This window comes from Panthera pardus, unplaced genomic scaffold (assembly GCF_024362965.1).
Source record: "Panthera pardus isolate Hobbes unplaced genomic scaffold, ASM2436296v1 HiC_scaffold_3, whole genome shotgun sequence".
In the NCBI taxonomy this organism is placed as follows: domain Eukaryota; kingdom Metazoa; phylum Chordata; class Mammalia; order Carnivora; family Felidae; genus Panthera; species Panthera pardus.
This window is the reverse complement of record NW_026526876.1, coordinates 29,611,517-29,629,171: the sequence shown is the minus strand read 5'-3', so window position 1 is coordinate 29,629,171 and position 17,655 is coordinate 29,611,517. Positions and strand designations below refer to the sequence as shown.

Genomic DNA, 17,655 nt, shown 5'->3' with positions numbered 1-17,655 from the left:
AATTCTCTCTGAAGGAATTTCCATTAGAAACTCAATGCAGTGCACATGAAAAATTCTAGTACCAAAGCTCTCTACTCATCATTCTATTAATCAGAGTATTAGTTCAAGCACTGAAAAAAATTCTTTTAGCTTGAGGACAGTTTACAAATAAAATATCAGAGCTTCAACTTCTATGTATTTTATCTCAGCCTTTCAAAGTTTATTTTGTGTGTGTTTTATAATAAACTACAATTTTCCATAAGGCACTCTTGCTCCTGCCCAAAAGTTCAACTAGTGTTGAAAAGTTAGGCTTCCAAAATTTATCACAAGAAGCCCCTGTCAATAAAGAACATATTTTCTTTGATACCAAATTACTCACTTTTAATACAAACTCATAATCACTTTAGTTCTTTAGTTCTCATCCACAAATGTCACGACACTAGGCCTTAAGAGAATGTCCTACTGATATGTGATGTCCTGTTATGTCCTCAAGTGTGATACACGAGGAAGTGGTAGAGGACCACTTTAAAGAATACAACTTTAAAATAAAACCCAGAGCGAACATTCCTACATAATTATCCTCCAACAGACTATAAAATTCCAAAATCACACCAGAACACTGCCAAATCGTCTGATAAGAAATGCTACCCCTGTGTTTATAGCAGCATTATTTACAATAGCCAAATTATGGAAGCAGCCCAAATGTCCACTGACAGATGAACGGATAAAGAAGTGGTAAGTACACACACACACGCACACATGCATGTGGAATATTACTCAACTATAAAAAAAAGAAATCTTGCCATTTGCAACAACATGGATGGAGCTAGAGAGTACAATCCTAATAAGTGAAATGAGTCAGAGAAAGACAAATACCATATGATTTCACTCATATGTCGAATTTAAAAAACAAACCAGAGACACATCAAGAAATAGATTCTTAACTATACAGAACTGATGGTTACCAAAGGGGAGGTGGGTGGTGGAATGGGTGAAATGGGTGACAGGGATCAAGGAGGGTACTTGTCATGATGACCACTGGGTGATGTATGGAATTGTTACATCACTATATCGTTTACCTGAAACTAAGATAACATTGTATGTTAGCTATACTGGAATTAAAAAAAGTTGTATTGATCTCAAAAAAGAGATTAAAAAGAAATGCTATTAAGGCCAATCCAAAAATCTCAAGGCATGTTATTTTTTTTTATAATACTATTCGTACTGGGACCCCTGGGTGGCTCCGTCAGTTAAGTGTCCAACTCTTGATGTCGGCTTAGATCATGATCTCACTGTTATGAGATTGAGCCCTGCATTGGGCTCCATGCTGAGTGTAGAGCCTGCTTGGGACTGATTCATTCTCTCTCTCTCTCTCTCTCTCTCTCTATCTCTCTCTCTCCCTCTCCCTCTCCCTCTCCCTCTCCCATGTGCACAAGCTCTCTCAAAATAAGTAAATAAGCATTAAAAAAATACTATCTGTACTGTGATATACTTAATATACAAAATAACTTTACCTAACAAAATAAAAAGCAACCCTATATTGGCCCCACATTTCTTTTAAAACTTTTACTGATTTGAAATTTCAGTATATTAGAAACTAATGTTTTAGATTGAGCTATAACTATACCTCATAGAAGCAGCAGGATAAGAAATAAACATAGTGATAACACGTTATAAAAATTTGCCACTTGAGTGTTTCTTCACTGGCCTAATTGCTAACATCTACCATACCAGACCCCCAAAAGTGATGAAATACATAATAAATAGCAATTAAGGGCAACTTGTTATCGTATGTACTAATATTACAATAAAATCACGATAATAGGAAATAACCTCCACATTCTCCTCAGGCTTTACAGATTTCCATGGAAGATAACCCCACTCTCCCAATCTCAAAGCTCTCTGCCCTCCCAACTCTGATACTCATAACACCCTAGTGATTCTTCCTTAGGACTAGTTTTCAAAACTATTGCATCGTAAGAGCTTTGGAGCCTTCAGACTATTACTTCCACTAGGATTACTATTGTCACTAGTCTTTCTTTCTTTCGGACTCCAGTCTCTCTTACCACCAATCTACTCCAAACATAAACTATCTGTACATTTATCTTTTACAAAAAAAAAAAAAAAAAAATAGCTTATGATACTTCACTGCTCAAAACTCTAACCTAAAGTCAACAGTTTCGTCATTTAAAGCCTTTCATTATTTGGGGCGCCTGGGTGGCGCAGTCGGTTGAGCGTCCGACTTCAGCCAGGTCACGATCTCACGGTCCGTGAGTTCGAGCCCCGCGTCGGGCTCTGGGCTGATGGCTCAGGGCCTGGAGCCTGTTTCCGATTCTGTGTCTCCCTCTTTCTCTGTCCCTCCCCCGTTCATGCTCTGTCTCTCTCTGTCCCAAAAATAAATAAAAAAAATTAAAAAAAAAAAAAAAGCCTTTCATTATTTACTGACAGATTTCATTCCTGTTTATTTCCAACAAGTTCATCTTACTAAATCCTTTGTTGTAGTCACTGAATTTAAGATACTAATGACATAAAAACAGACTTTTAGAGGCAAAAAGAAATGTGCTACTACACTAAAAGTACATCTCAGCTACAAGATATATTGTAATTTCAGAAATGCTGGTAAAACTTGATAGAATAAAATTCCAGCTGTGATTCAACTAAGATGACTGCTCTGTAAAACTGAATGAGTTCCCTAAAGTGAGTTTTATATTTGGTTCTAGCGTGCACTAGAGATAATTTAAAATATGTAGATAAGCCAGTAACATTGACATTAAACATGTGTTTTTTACATTCTCTACTTGTAGATATACTAGTAACCATCTATCCTGCGTAGGTAGAAATGTGGTGGGAAGGGCAATAACAAGGGTAATTTGAGTTAATCCAGAGAGATGTAGTTCCTGTTTTATTAAAATTCTTTTTAAAAAAACCTTGGAAGCAAATCTTATTACAGTAAGTATGAACTCAATGCTGTTTACTAATATCAGAGAATGGCTTATCTGTTACCTTCTTTGCTATCTAGGCTCTGTCATTAGAAAGTAAGCTCCATGAAGGCAAGCACTTTGTTCACCAGTGAAACCACAAGAATACCTGGAGCACAGTGGGGATTCAACACAGTGCTGAATAAATTTGCTTGGCAAATCCAGCACCTCAAAATGGTAAAAGACAAGATGTCTGTTCAACAGCAAATATCACCAAGCAAGGAGACATAGTGAGCCATCAAGACAGAATGGCCTTTGCCTCCAACACTGGCAGAACTCCAGTATTTCTGCTATAACCAGCAAATGGTTTATTTCCTGAACTCAATTGGTTTCTTTTGTCTTATTTACCACGTAGCTTACTTTTGCAGGTCAGGATGACTGTGTTTTAGAAACTGACGCTTGGGAGCATCTGGGTGGCTCAGTCGGTTAAACATCTGACTTCTGCTCAGGTCATGATCTTTATAGTTCAAGTCCCGCATCAGGCTCTGTGCTGACAGCTAGAGCCTGCTTTGGATTCTGGGTCTCCCTCTCTCTTTGCCCCTCCCCCACTCATGCTCTGTCTCAAAAATAAACACTAAAAAAGAAGGAGGAAGAGGAGGAGGAGGAGAGGAGGAAGAGGAGGAGGAAGAAGAAGAAGAAGAAGAAGAAAGAAAAAGAAATAGAAACTGGTGCTGGAATCAAAGGGTCTTTTAGTATGCTTTGTATGCCTCTTCACAAGTACATTTGATTTTAGGCATGGACCAGAAGCTATTGTCAAGAGCAGGGAAGGTTTGCTACCATACAGATAAAAAAGAATCCAGGACACCACCCTACACCACAGAAAATTTTTACAAAATCCCTAGATGTCATGACACAGTGAGACTAGCAAACTGCCCCGAGAAAGGACACTACTACCCCTTGAGATTTTTTTTGTTTTTGTTTGGTTGAGGTTTTTTTGTTGTCAAAAGCATAGAGACATGATCAAAAACTACTTTCTTACACTTGACAGTAATATACAGTTTTCTTGCTTTCTCAATATCAACTCTTTAACCTCTGAGAAAAAAATTCTGACTTATAGGTCTATTCATAAAAAATTGAGACCACAAATGTCAATGTGAGAAACTTGCCAAATACCCTTCTCTTTTCTGTTATTTTGGTAATGCAGGCATTCTAAGGAACAGACATGAGAAAAATGGTACAATCTGATAGTTTTTACTGTACTTTCCTTAAAAGCAAACAAAAAAGATAAAGGCAAGGTTATCCGGTCCAACTGTACACTATAACAAAACAAGCCAAGCACCGGTAATCCACTGTCCAACCAGTAATGGTTCTGACAATTCTCTCCCCTCTTCTATGTTACCACTTTTCTCATCAGCAAGTGTATTGTAATAGTTAGCTCTATCTTAACATTTCCCTTCAAATAAGTGATTTCTCCGCTCTCCTTTACAGCAATAGAGTTATCTAGAACGTTTCTCAACTGAAGCATTTAGTTCTCTTTAATGTTTTGAATACATCTCAACTCCTTGCCCCCTTTCTCTCCTGAACCCACTCCACTCCAAGCAGAATTTCGCTCTCCTCCCGTTAGCAAGACAGCTCACACGGACCTCAAACAACCCTAACCCTGCCATACACGATGGTCACTTTGCACCTTTCCTGTGCTGGGCCTGCCTGCGGCACCTCACACACCACCGCTTGCTCCTCACTGACCCACGTTCTTCATTCGTCTTCCATGTGCCTTACTCCCTTCAGTTTCCTTCCACTTCACCAGTCACTCCTTCCCCGTCTCTTCCTTCCTCTTGCAAGGCCTCCAGGCCCCATTCCTTCGGAGCTCCGGGGCAGTCCCTGTTTCCCTTCATCTGTTGCATTTTTCTCCCCAGCACTTAACGCTATAGGACTTACCATTATACCTAATTTATTATTTTGTTTCTACCCACTCGAGTATTTCAGGAGGGCAAACATTTTTATCTGTTTTTGTTTAGTGTTGTATTCCCAGAGCATAGAACAGACCCCGCTCACTGTAGGAGCTCAATAATATTTGTTGAATGAGTGAACAACGCAAGTGCTAACAGTAACAGCCACTCTGTACCAGGAACGTATCAGCCAGACATCCCAATGAGCAAGTTACATACATTTCATTTAACCCTCAAACCACCCGAAGAGGTCACTGAGGCCTGGGGCGAAGGGAAGGATACGGGGAGAGGAGTGTGGGGGTGGTAAACGTGCTCCAAATCACAAAGCTGTTAAGTAGCAGTGACATGATTCAAACCCAAGTTTATCCTCTTTAAAGGTAATGCTCTTAACCACTGCATGGTATGAATTTTACTGAAGTATTATTTTATCAGTTTTGGAATTAAGTCCAACTGTGCTATTTGAAGAGGCAGCAATCAAAAGTTTCCTACACTTTTAACTGACCTCCATTCATTTAGTCACATCAATGTAAAAATTTTAAGAGAGACTCTTATTTGAAAGGAAAGCAAGCCATTTTCAGTGATAACAGGACAAGTAGGAAGCACGTTACCCTCCTTCAAAGTGTTGATGGCAGCACTTAAACCTCTTCTTCCCCATTTCTATTAACAAGTTGAAGTCAGTGGTTTCCAAATCTGGCTGAAGAACCATCTAGGAGTTGTTTTTCTGAGAACAAGGGTCCCAGGAGCAACTTCAGAATCCAGTATTTTGTCAAGCTCCCCAGGAAACTTGGGAGTTAGCGAAGTTTGGAAAACACTAGTTAAATGAACCAAAGTTGGCAAAAGACTAATAATTCTATCTGAGCATCTGGCTCACTGTTTAACAATGACCAAGTCTCACCGGTACTGACCTTCCTGGAAAGAGGAACGATGCTGTTGGGTCGAACAAGCCTTCGTTTCTTACAGCTCAGTACAGGACGTGTTCGGGCTGCCACACAGGTGCCATCAGTTGATGAAGAAACTAGATTCAGTCTTTGCTTTTTTTGTAATTGTTCCTCAGCATCAGAGATGTCACCTGGAATGTGGTCTGCCAAGATAGGCTGAAGACTATACAAGGGGAAGGAAAAATATTCACGTCTCAGAAGACAAGGAAACAAAGCCTTTGATACCGTTTCAACCTCCTCTGCTTACACATGTTCACAGACACAAACAAGTTCTAGGACAGATGCACATCACTTCTTGATGCTGGTATCTGCTAATCTAAGTGAGTGAGTGAGTGTGTATGTGTGCATGTGCACGCGCATGCAGTGTCTGTGCTGATCTTTAAGACTCTTGGTGGACAACAACATCATGTCTGAATAGTGTAAGTCAGTAAGTGACAAATTCAGGTTCCAAGTGATAAAGTTCTCTTCTACAACAGAAGCATGAATGAAGAATTAGCTGTAGAAAACTGCAAGTGGTAAGAAAATGATTAATCCTGCAAATGTTAATGGGCTGCCTAAGAAATATTTCTATAAAATTCGACTTTCAGGGATGTATACACATTGTTCACTTGTAGAGGGATTCCTTCAACTTTCATAAATACAGATTTACAAACACAGCCTTTAGGGATCTAATCTGTCCTAGAGTAAAAGATTTTATGTACACGCTTCTGAAGAATTCTACCAAGACTAGGACCAACCATAACGACTCACAATAACTGTAGGACCTTTTCTTTTTTCTCCATGGTGAGTTAATTTTAGGCTACAGTAAGTAAAAGGGAAACACATTAATATGCTAATTAAAATATACTTGCTACTGTAAGATGCATGCACAATATTATTAAGCAATAAGGTTTCTGACTTTAAACCAGGGTTAGTCCTGGCTAGGGATAACTAAGAGTCCCAAATTCATCATTTACGAGCCTACTGAGCACAGGAAGTAGACACAAAACTTACGTGTTAATAACGCCATTGACAGGTCTCAATGCTCCACATGACTTAGTAGACAATGACTCTGAATGACCAGAGGCACCATGGTTTTCCAGTGGCTGAGAAACAGACTCGATCTAAATAAGGAGAAGAAAGTTAAAAATACATTATAACATTTAACCAACAGTATCCAGAACGTAAAGCAGCACCATTTCATCACTTAAATGAAACATCTAAAATTTCTGATATCAACCTAAAAAAACTCGTATGAATGAGGAAAAAGGAAAATTAACTAAGAGAACTGGCTTTTGCTTGAGGTGAAGAAGGGTAAGGAACCAAAATATTTTAACAGACTAATAGTTAAGTGCCTACTGAGGAGGAAATGACTTAATGATTCCATGGAACAGAAGCTTAGCAAAATAATTACATAGTAACAAGAGTCTTCAACTAAGGGTCAGGAGGGAGGAGAGAATCCCAAGCAGGTTCCACAACCATGGGATCGTGAGCTGAACCAAAATCAAGAGTCAGATGTCCAACCAACTGAGCCACCCAGGGGTCCCAAAACAAATTTATCTTTCTTATAAAAATCTGGGGGCGCCTGGGTGGCTTGGTCGGTTATGCGTCCGACTTTGGCTCAGGTCATGATCTCACAGTCCGTGAGTTCAAGCCCCGCGTCGGGCTTTGTGCTGACAGCTCAGAGCCTGGAGCCTGTTTCAGATTCTGTGTCTCCCCCTCTCTCTCTGCCCCTCCCCTGTTCATACTCTGTCTCTCTCTGTCTCAAAAATAAATAAACGTTAAAAAAAAAATCTGAAGAAAAAGCACAAGTCATCAATAATCACATGACCTACAGATAACTGCTGCGAACAGCCTATTTTTTCATGCCTACATATACATATGCATATATATACTTAAATGCCATAAATCTTCAGTGTGAATTTTACTGATCTGGGGGCAATTCAGTCCCCAAATTAAAACTGAAGGCAACAGAGAAAACATGATTTAGCACAGAAATGTTTGTCACAGATAAGGCAGCACACAGCAAGCAGTCAAGAGCATGAACCTCACAGAGGGAAATGTGCCTAGGTTCCAGTCCCAATCACACAAGCAGGCACTGAATAATCAGAGGACCGTGGGATATTCTATAATCACACTGAAATCCAAAAGCAGGGCACTGGGGCAACTAGGTTCATCATTCATTCCCAAATGTAAAGCGCTTAAAATATTAACCCCATCCTCCAACAGCATTCCATCTGGAAAAAGAAAACCCCACAGCTCACAACACACGTAAATTTACTTAAAGCTTCTTAAATATCTTCACACTGCCTTAAGTAAAAGTAAACATTCTCTATCCTGCAGTCCAAAAGGCTGCAAAGACAGAGAGTGGAGATACATTAATAAACACTTTACAAACATTAAACCCACATACTAATTTAAGCTTGATCACTACTACTGCAGTGGTTTACATCATTCGTATTTTCAGGAAACTAACACATGACTCATATCTGTTTTCCAACGAGAAACTGTAAAAAGGATCAAAGAATTTAAAGGCTCTCCTATCCAGAAAGCAGGAGTTATTACTGAGCTTCTCTTGAATTTTATGTGGTACATGCATCCCACAGCCAGAACAAGAGAGCAGAAAAGCTGCAGTAGTAGAGAATTTCTGTTAATTTCCCTTCTCCCAAAAGCAGAGGTTCAGGGGGTGACCTTTTGGGAGTTAAAAGTAGCAAGGAAGGTTAGAAGTGACTTCTTCCCTGACTGAAAGGGCTAGGTATATGGAAAAGAATTCAACTTTTATTCCTGGATCAAAATAAATTACTTTTTTACTTTATATGAATTACTTCATGTTTCAAGCTCATCCCAATGATACTCAACATAATCTTGCTTAAAATCACCAAAATATTGCTGGCCCATAAACAGTGTACCAGTCATTTCCACGAACTAGCAACATGGCCAGGAAATTGTGCTAAATAGGGAGCGGAACCTTCTGAAAATTCCACTTCCATCAAGTTAGTTAGCTAGGCTTCCATTTCTGCATATATAAAATGGGACTATTATGTGCCTCACTTTCCTATGCCTCTATACTGAGGTTAAAATATATACAATTGTATGAAAATAATTTTGAATTATTTTTTAAGTCTGTATTTTATATATGTACGTGTGTGTGTGTGTATATATATATATATATATATATATATGTTTGTATTGTATATATGTATGGATATAAGTATGTTACCTCTACACTCAACGTGGGGCTCGAACTCACGACCCTGAAATTAAGAGTCACACGCTCTTCCGACAGAGCCAGCATGGCGCCCAAGACTTACTTACTTTGAAAAATTTCAACCAGCATAATGCCTAAGATTTATATTTACCTACACCACTGAAAACAGGCAGCTGGAATCTAAAGAAATAAAGTAATTGCAAAAGCAGTCATAAATTCTTATTATTCAACTTATTTATCCACAGTCCAATTTATCTTAATAGTTCTAATTAGTCATTAAAAAAATATATATGGTAGAGCAAATATTCCCCAGCCAGTATCTACCCCTCTATTCTCTATCTCAAAACCCTTGTTGGGCCAATGCACTATTCATTAAACCTGGTGACTGCAAAACTTCAAACAAACAACAACAAAAAAAGAAGTTGTTCTTGCTTAACCAATGGTAGGAAGATAATACCTTGAACTGTTTAAAAAGAAATAGCAATAGTTTACATGTTTAGCATGCCTTTCTTCTGAGAAAGCATTTATCCTCTGACTTATCACTATCACTCCACGAAGGAAGGAAAGGGTAAAAGAACAAGGCTTATTTTACAAATTGAAACAAACAAATAATGAAGTCATCTGTCAAAAGCCACAGAAGCAATATTTTGCTAAAACAAACAAGAGAACTTCAATTTCAAATATTCACCCAGTAATTACCTTTCCTGGAAGAAAAACAGGTATATAAGAAAATATACTTGTTACCTGCTCATTTGCACAAAAGAAAGGTAATCCAAAAACTAATGAAAATGGCCACCTAAAGGAAGTGGGAACAGGATGGAAAGAATGGGAAAATGGGAACAAGGCAGTGGGAATGATGGTCTTTTGTACAGCTTGGATTCTTAGAACTATAGTAATGCTTCACATACTCAAAAATAATAATAAAGATCAATTATTGTGTTGGGAGAGAAAACATGGAATACCAGTATTAAAATAACTCTATAAAGAGGTAACAAAAACCTAACTGCATTACAAAACAATTACATATCACACTAAAAGGATGAGGAAAAAAAAAACTAAGTATAACTTCAGGAAATAGTATTTTGACTGCGTATTATAGGGCAAAGACATTGTACACAATATTGTACTCTGTTTAATAAATACATTTCTCACAAGGATATGAGATGGCAACCATGAAACTACTTTATGTGATAAAAATGAGTATCAATGAGGAAGGCTGTGGTGCTGGACTGGTATTAATATGCACTTATAGTTTTTAACGTATATACAAATGGGTAAACAAACACTGATACATGTGTGTGTATGCATGCATGCTTTAGCACACATGTGTGTTTCCCAGCTTTGACTGTTGGGAAGTCCCAGAAGCAATGACACCAAGTAGCAATGAGCACAACTAGTACTCAGATCTTGGTTTCTAAACACTGTTGTCCAATAAAAAGAACCAGGGCTGGAGCAGGTAAAATACAGGATGAGTTCAGAATGTCTTCTGGTGCCTGAAAGTGAATACTCAATAACTGAGGGGAGCATGCTGAAAAGACACAGGAAACAGTATGAAAGAGGCCTGGTACCAAAAATTGAGACAAGTGGAGCATGAATGAATCATAAATAGGAACAGATTATAATCCATAAAATGAAATGAACCTATTCTGAGATAAACATTACTGAATGATGGAATACATACCTAAATAAATGAGGGAGAAAAGACAGCTCTTCCTAACAGAATTCCAATTAACAAATGTAGAAAACAGAAAAATCACCATTTAGTAAACACCACAGTAATAACTGTTGTGGGCAAAACCCACTGGTGGATGATAAAATTGTGGAATAAAGTATAACGAGCAACAGAATATTGCATAGTAACTCCCTAGGAGATACATTCATTACAAAGGGAAACATACTGACTTAACAGTGGGGAAGGCTGGGAGGCACCACCTCAACCAAGTGAAAAAAGGTATCACCAACCAACATCATGTACCCCCCAATATGGTGCACTGAGAAGGGCACAGTAGCACTTCTGCGGTGTTCCTTACAAATGCGCAAGCTCTAATAATGAGAAAACGTCAGGTGACTCTAACTGAGGGAATATTACACAAAATAACAGACCAGTATTTCTGTATTAAGGCCATGAAAGACGACAAAGGCTGAGGAACAATCATAGACTACGACGAGATTTAAAGAGACAGGACAACTAAATGCAGTTATGATTGTGGACCCTCTCCTCCTGCTCCCCCTGCCAAAAACATTAGTGAGGAAACAAGTGAAATTTGAATAAAATCTGAATAGTACTCTATCAATGTTAATTCCAGGTTTTGGTCTTTGTACAATGGTAGTTCAAGTTAACAACACTATGGGAAGCTGGGTAAAGGACATGTGGAGACTGTGGGCTACTTTTGTAACTTTTCTGTAAGTTTAAAATCTTTTTTTTTAAGTTTAAAAAAAGAATGAAGAAAAGTTTATCCAGCATTAATAAAGCAAATTTCATTCATACCCAAATGTGGCATCAATCTACAGCTTCCTGTCACCTACAGGATAAAGTATACAGTTCACTAAGATAAATACAAAATCCATCATGAATTGGCCCCATCATCCAACAGTCCATCAAAGAAAAGTATCTGTAGTTCCTCTATCACACCAGGCTCTCTCAAACCTCTTTCATATCCTACATGCAGCACCCTGTCAAAACTCACTCTCAATACCATCCTTCAGCAAATGCACAAGGACTTAGTGCAAATACAGTACCTCCTTCTCTGTTACCTTTCCCGACCTCCCTTAGAAGTGAGAATTCTTGCCCCCCAGACTCCTCGGTTACAGGTCTGTTGTCCCACCATGCAGCCCTCAAGGGAAGATACCTGGTTATGCTAATAGGTGTTTCCTAGACACACAGCACAGCCTGGGACAGCAAGCTTTTTACCAAGCGTTTATTATGGACCAAACACTGTTAGAAGCACATTGTACTTCCTCAATACTTAATTATCAACAACTCCAAAGAGGTGCAGAAACAGAGCCACTCCTACCTAAGGCCCTTGAGGGCAGATGTGTTATGGAAATTTATAGAGACTTTTAAAAAGTCACACATTGTATGTTCTGGGTAAGTGCTTCAAAATTAAATATAAATCCAAAGCCAAAGAGTGTGTGAACCCAAAGGGTGAATTGTAATGTAAACTATGGACCTTGGGTGACTGTGATATGTCACTGCAGGCTCATCAACTGTAACAAACGCACCACTCTGGTGGGGGATACTGACAACGGAGACTACCCGAAGCAGGCGTGCCATGCTGGGGCAGGGGGTATATTAAGAAATCTCTATCTTCTGCTCAATTTTGCTATCAACCTTAAAATGCTGCCCCCCCAAAATAGTCCTTTAATTTTAAAAAATCAAATACATTAATATTTCTGCTTCAAAAGGTATGCATAATTAAGAATGTAAAGTCTCATCAAGTATCACTTCAGGTCAAATTTTGTCAACAAATGACCTGACGGAGACCTTAGGGAGAACCACTTCTGCTTCTCACAGATCTCTGGAGTTTGGAGATGCAGATAAGGGGATCTGGACCTGCAGTATTATTTCTACTTTGCACAAGAAGGGAAGTGTGGGTGTTGGGGAGGGTGGCGGGGGGAGGTAGAGTTCTATGAACATCAGTCAGGTCAAGTTGGCAGTGTTGTCAGGATCTTTTACACTCACATTTGTTGTTTAGTAATTCTGTCAATTACTGAGTTACAAGTGTGAAAATTTTGAAATATAATTATGGATTTGTCTATCCCTTTAATTTGCATATGTTTTATGCTTCATGGATTTGAGGCATCCACCTTTATGACTCTTCTGTCTCCTTGGTGAAATGACCCCATTATCTAAAATGTCCTTCTTTATCTCTGGTAACTGTCTGAGAATTGTCTGTATCTCTGGTATTCCTGTCTTAAAAACTATTTTGCTAATATTAATACACACACAGTAGCTTTCTTATGCTTACTCTTCATAAAGTAGATCTTCCCCTGCTTTTCTTCCCCATTGATCTGAGTTTCCAACTGGTATTATTCACCTTCATCCTAAAGAAAGTTCTCTAACATTTCTTTCAGTGCACATACTCTGCCAACAGATTTTTCTCAATTTCATCTAAAAATGACTTTATTTCACCTTTATTTTTAAAGACTTTTTTTGGCACCACTCCCTATTTTAATGATCCCATTCCACTATTTTCTGTCCTCCACTGTTTCAGAAAAGAAGTCACCAAACATTACCAATGTTCACTTATATGGAATGCATCTTTTGTCCCTCTGGCTACTTGCAAGATTTTCTTCAGCATTCATTTTCACCATGTTGTATTTCTCCTGCTTACTATTTTTGGAGTTTCTTCAATCTGTAAATTTTTTTCATTTGAATATCCAGTCATTATTTCCTCAGCTCCAGCCTCCCTACCTCCTCTGGAACTCGAATTATACACACTTACTGTTTCCCCAGCACTATGTTCATCTCTGAGCAGCTCTATGTTCAGTTTTTCTGTCTTCTGGTTGGATAATTCCCACTGATCTGTTACGTGCATGGATCCCTTCTTGTGTAAGTTTTCAATCTGTTTAGTATACCAGTAAATTTTTTACTCGGATACTGTACTTTTCAATTCCACAATTTATGTTCTACAAGTTCCACGTGATTTTTTTAGTTTTCACCTCTTTGCTGATATTTCCCCATGTTTTTGCTACCTTTTACTTTAAATCTTCAAATATATTTCTGTTTTATTAAATGTTTTTATTAGAGAGAGAGAGAGAGAGAGAGAGAGAGAGAGTTAGTTGGGGAGGGACAGAGAGAGGGAGACAGGATCTGAAGCAGGCTCTGTGCTGTGTGAGTGCAGAGCCCCATGTGAGGCTTGAACCCACGAAACGTTGAGATCATGACCTGCGCCGAAGTCAGAGGCTTAACTGACTGAGCCACCCAGGGACTCCTTCAAACATATTTCTATTTAATTCTACTATGAGCCATTTCAGGATCAGTTTCTATTATCTTCTCGCATGATAACGAACACAGTTTCCTGTTTATTGTATATGATATGTTACTCTGAATTCAGTTAAATTTCCCAGAAGCATGTTGATTTCTGCTCTAGTAGGCAAATTTCTAATTGGTTACAAATCAAATGAACCTTGATTTTGTGTAACTAGTTTCAGGTTTTCACAGAAACCTATCAGGGTTTATTTGGGATTTCTTAATCCTATGGTGGGTGAGTTCCTTAGTCCTGGGAAAGTCTTTAACTCCTAAATCATGAGTCTTCTTTGGTTTCAGTATAAGGCCCTAGTCGAAGGTATTTATCACGTCTTGCTGGAATTCAAACTCCAAATTCTGTTCTTTGTTGCAGCAGGCACTGACTACATTCTCTACTCTGCTCTTTCAGCCTACCAACTGCTGCTTTCTACTTGGCTCTATCTAAACTCTACGGAACTCTGTGGATCAGGGGTTAAGTCAGCTGAAGGACGTGAGAGTTACTCACACAGAATGTGGGACTAAGCCCTCCGCCCCCATGAGTCCCTCTCTGCCACTATTTCCTCCCTCAGTTTCTAGCTACTTGGCAGCTATGACCTCCATCCTCTGACAATATGAAAGCTAAGGAGATGGTGGCTATCTAGTTGAGTCCTAAAAACCCTGTACCAACGGGACAGAGGAGGCCCTGTGAGAATATTTTGTCAGAAATTTTGTTGACTTTCTTTGGTAATTTTTAACTGTGTTCTTCCTACCTAGTAACAGGCATAGGTTCCAAGTTAGCTCTATTCACTGTTTAATTCTTAATTGGGGGAAAGGGGACTACTAATTATTCAAGAGAGTGGGAGGAGAAAGAAGGAAAGGGCATGTTTTAGAACATGGGAGAACTCTCAATAGCTTTAGACAATCCCCCTTTCCAGGAACACACCCTTTTTTGTTCAGAAGGCTTTTTATTTCATATCAGAATTTATTAGTGCAGCAGTTGACTTTATCAGCACCTGCAGATGCAAAGCCAGAGGCCCTTTGGTTTCTCTCTTCTGCCTACTCTTACCTTTCAAACTGCCTTTAGTAAGAAGTCAGATTGAAGTCTGTTTGCGTTAAGGGGCATTTTTCTAGGAGTTCCTCCCTTCTTCTACCTCAGTACTCTACTCTGTGGCAGAAAAACAAAACTCACTCCATCTCAGGGAACATTTCCTGCTTGTCTCCATGGCTCAAAAAACGCTCACTCGTGCATCCAGTCTCCCAAATCACTTAGTTTCTGCAGTATCTGTACAACGCCCACAACCAAAGCAGATTATATATTGCGTCCATCAAAAAACACTCATTCAGGTTGGAAATAAGGCAAAAAGATGAAAGTCCTTTCAGTATTAACACTTGAACATCATCTAACAAGTCCACTAAAGGGTCACAGGACTCTCGATGAATTACTTAACTTTGTATTACTTACTATTTATTTACACTGGATTAGGGCTTAGATGCCTTAAGTTGGATGTCTATTTTCAGAACACTGAGGAGTTAAAATTGGTCTGTGTTTAGTTGAGAACATGACTCCAAAGGTAATGGCTTTATTATTCTTACAGGGTATTAGAAGTTTTGTAGGCTCCTGAGTAATCTTATTCTAGCACTCATCATTCTCACTGTCATCAGTAAGTTACACTGTATTTTTCTTCAGAATTTTGTCTAACTTCTTAAAACTGTATTTTGACCGTTGAAAAATTTGCTTTGGCTTTTTTGTGAATTTCAGAAGTGAAAATGCAAAAATGAACAACACAACAAAACAAATGCCTCTGATGTAATTATTTTTACACCACAAGTCTTCAAATGTTTTCTTGAAGGGAAGGAGGAATTAAAAAAAAAAAAAAAAAAAGGCAACAAATAGTTCCATTTTGGAAAAAAAATTATTGATGTGCAGCGCAAAGAGACTAGCTGGTTTAACGCACGATTTCAAAAGCCAACACTCTAGCCTACCAAACACACTACTGTCACAGGACTTTGGAATTTCTAACAAATGACTTAAATCAAGAAATACTAATATTCATAAAAGCCAAAGAGCTTCTGGGGCAAGAGGGGAGGGAAAAGTGAAAGAAACAAATAAAAAAGTGCTCTTGGGGATTCAGAAATTAAAGAAATTAATTTGGATGTTGAGAGAAATAGAAATAAAGGAAGAAACCATGGAAGAGGGAGACCTGAGCTAGGCTCTAAGGATACACAACATTACAGAAAATGACAGCTTTATCCTCATTACAGAACTAAAGGGGGTAACTCAGAGCACTTTCAACATCCTTGTGAGTTAAACCTCTAGTCCCACCTTTTCATCTTATAGTGGCCTTCTCAGAAAGGTTGTCTTTACTCTTCAAAGGTATCAGAGCCACGTGCTCTCCCGATTCTCAGTAATACTCCATGATGCCTTACTTGCTCTAGCTGTAATGTCTTGAGTTAGAACTGCTTTTAAATTCAAGGTCAACTACACAGCTGCAGGAGGGGACCTGTGCTGCTCTACTCAGGAATTCAGACCCTGAAATGTCAAAAGTGATAAAAGGGGATACAGTCCTCTTCCTTCAGCCAATGCCAGGATACCTGCTATAGAGAATGAACTGTGTACTGATGCTACCCCCTGAATTCTCACTCATCTCCCCTTTTCTGTCTTTTACACTTACCAATTTATCATTCCCATGATCCGTCTTCACCTCAGAACTAAGTGGAAGAAATAAGTCTGTTGGTGTATGCTCCGGGGGAGGTGCCTCCCCAAGAACTATCAACCCCTGCAGGACAGAGAGAAAAGCAGCATAAGTGAGTGGTATTATAAGTCACCGATTTAATGAAGGAGTTACTACGACAAGGGTTAGGGACAGGGGACTGGTTTAGCAGAGGCCTCTTCCCTTCTTCTCCTAGGGTTCTGAAACAAAATGCACTACGAGCAGCTTTACTTTCCCAAGAGTTATTTCAACAAAAAGCCTAGCAGTAAGTAGCAATGAGTAAGGCCTAAGTCAGACCCAAACTTCCCCTTTTCTCCACCTGAATGCTGTGACCTACATAGCTTGTTACCTTTAGCATCTTTTTATTCACATCTTTCAGATCTGGAATCTTTATCAAAATATGGTACTTTTACACTGTATTATTAACTAGACTATACTATAAGAACAGCAGCAATGTAATTTTCTAGTTAACCTGATCACAGATGTGGCTTAAGCATTACTGTAAGTGCTACAAATATAAATGATAAGTAAGCCAACTCTTTGAGCAGCCAAAACTACTACAAAGGTGAACAGTCCAGTCCCTATATTACAAACCAAGAACTTAAAAAACAAAAAACTGTTCCAAAGGCACCTGTTTCTCATATGCATAAAAATCACCCCAGATTGGGTTCCTGCTCCACAATTTCAAAATCAGATCTTATGTTCATCCCAGGAAATAAAAAATGTAAAAAGAAATTTAAAACGACTCCACAAATCCTATCCATAGTCAGCAAGGGCCCAGCTTGGTAAAGGCAGAAATGAGCTTGCTGTGAAAAACAAACAAAAAGCCACACACATGAATCTCTCCATGAACTCAAATAGAGGTAACCAAAATCAAGTTCTGATACTGTGTAATAGAAAGACTGAGATGAAAGTAACAAGGGCTTTAAGTCTTTGGTTCTCCTTCTCTGATCCAGAAAATAAGGAGAGCTGACTGATAAGTATCTCTTAAAGGTAATTTTGTATTAGAATCACCTGGGGAAACT

General features: G+C 38.7%; 1 protein-coding gene across 4 annotated transcripts in view; it reads right to left on the bottom strand.

The window, feature by feature from the left end:
* The window catches only part of KANSL1 (KAT8 regulatory NSL complex subunit 1), a 176,779-nt gene that overhangs the window by 26,604 nt on the left and 132,520 nt on the right, over window positions 1–17,655 (bottom strand). For 3 of the 4 annotated variants that reach the window (XM_019437465.2, XM_053892339.1, XM_019437464.2), the window contains exons 4-6: window positions 16,592–16,696; window positions 6,778–6,887; window positions 5,752–5,947 (exon numbers count right to left, since the gene is read on the bottom strand). In XM_019437465.2, coding sequence (XP_019293010.2) covers window positions 5,752–5,947; window positions 6,778–6,887; window positions 16,592–16,696 — 411 coding nt within the window. The remainder of the gene's footprint in view (window positions 1–5,751; window positions 5,948–6,777; window positions 6,888–16,591; window positions 16,697–17,655) is intronic. The other variant, XM_053892338.1, reaches the window with a different exon arrangement.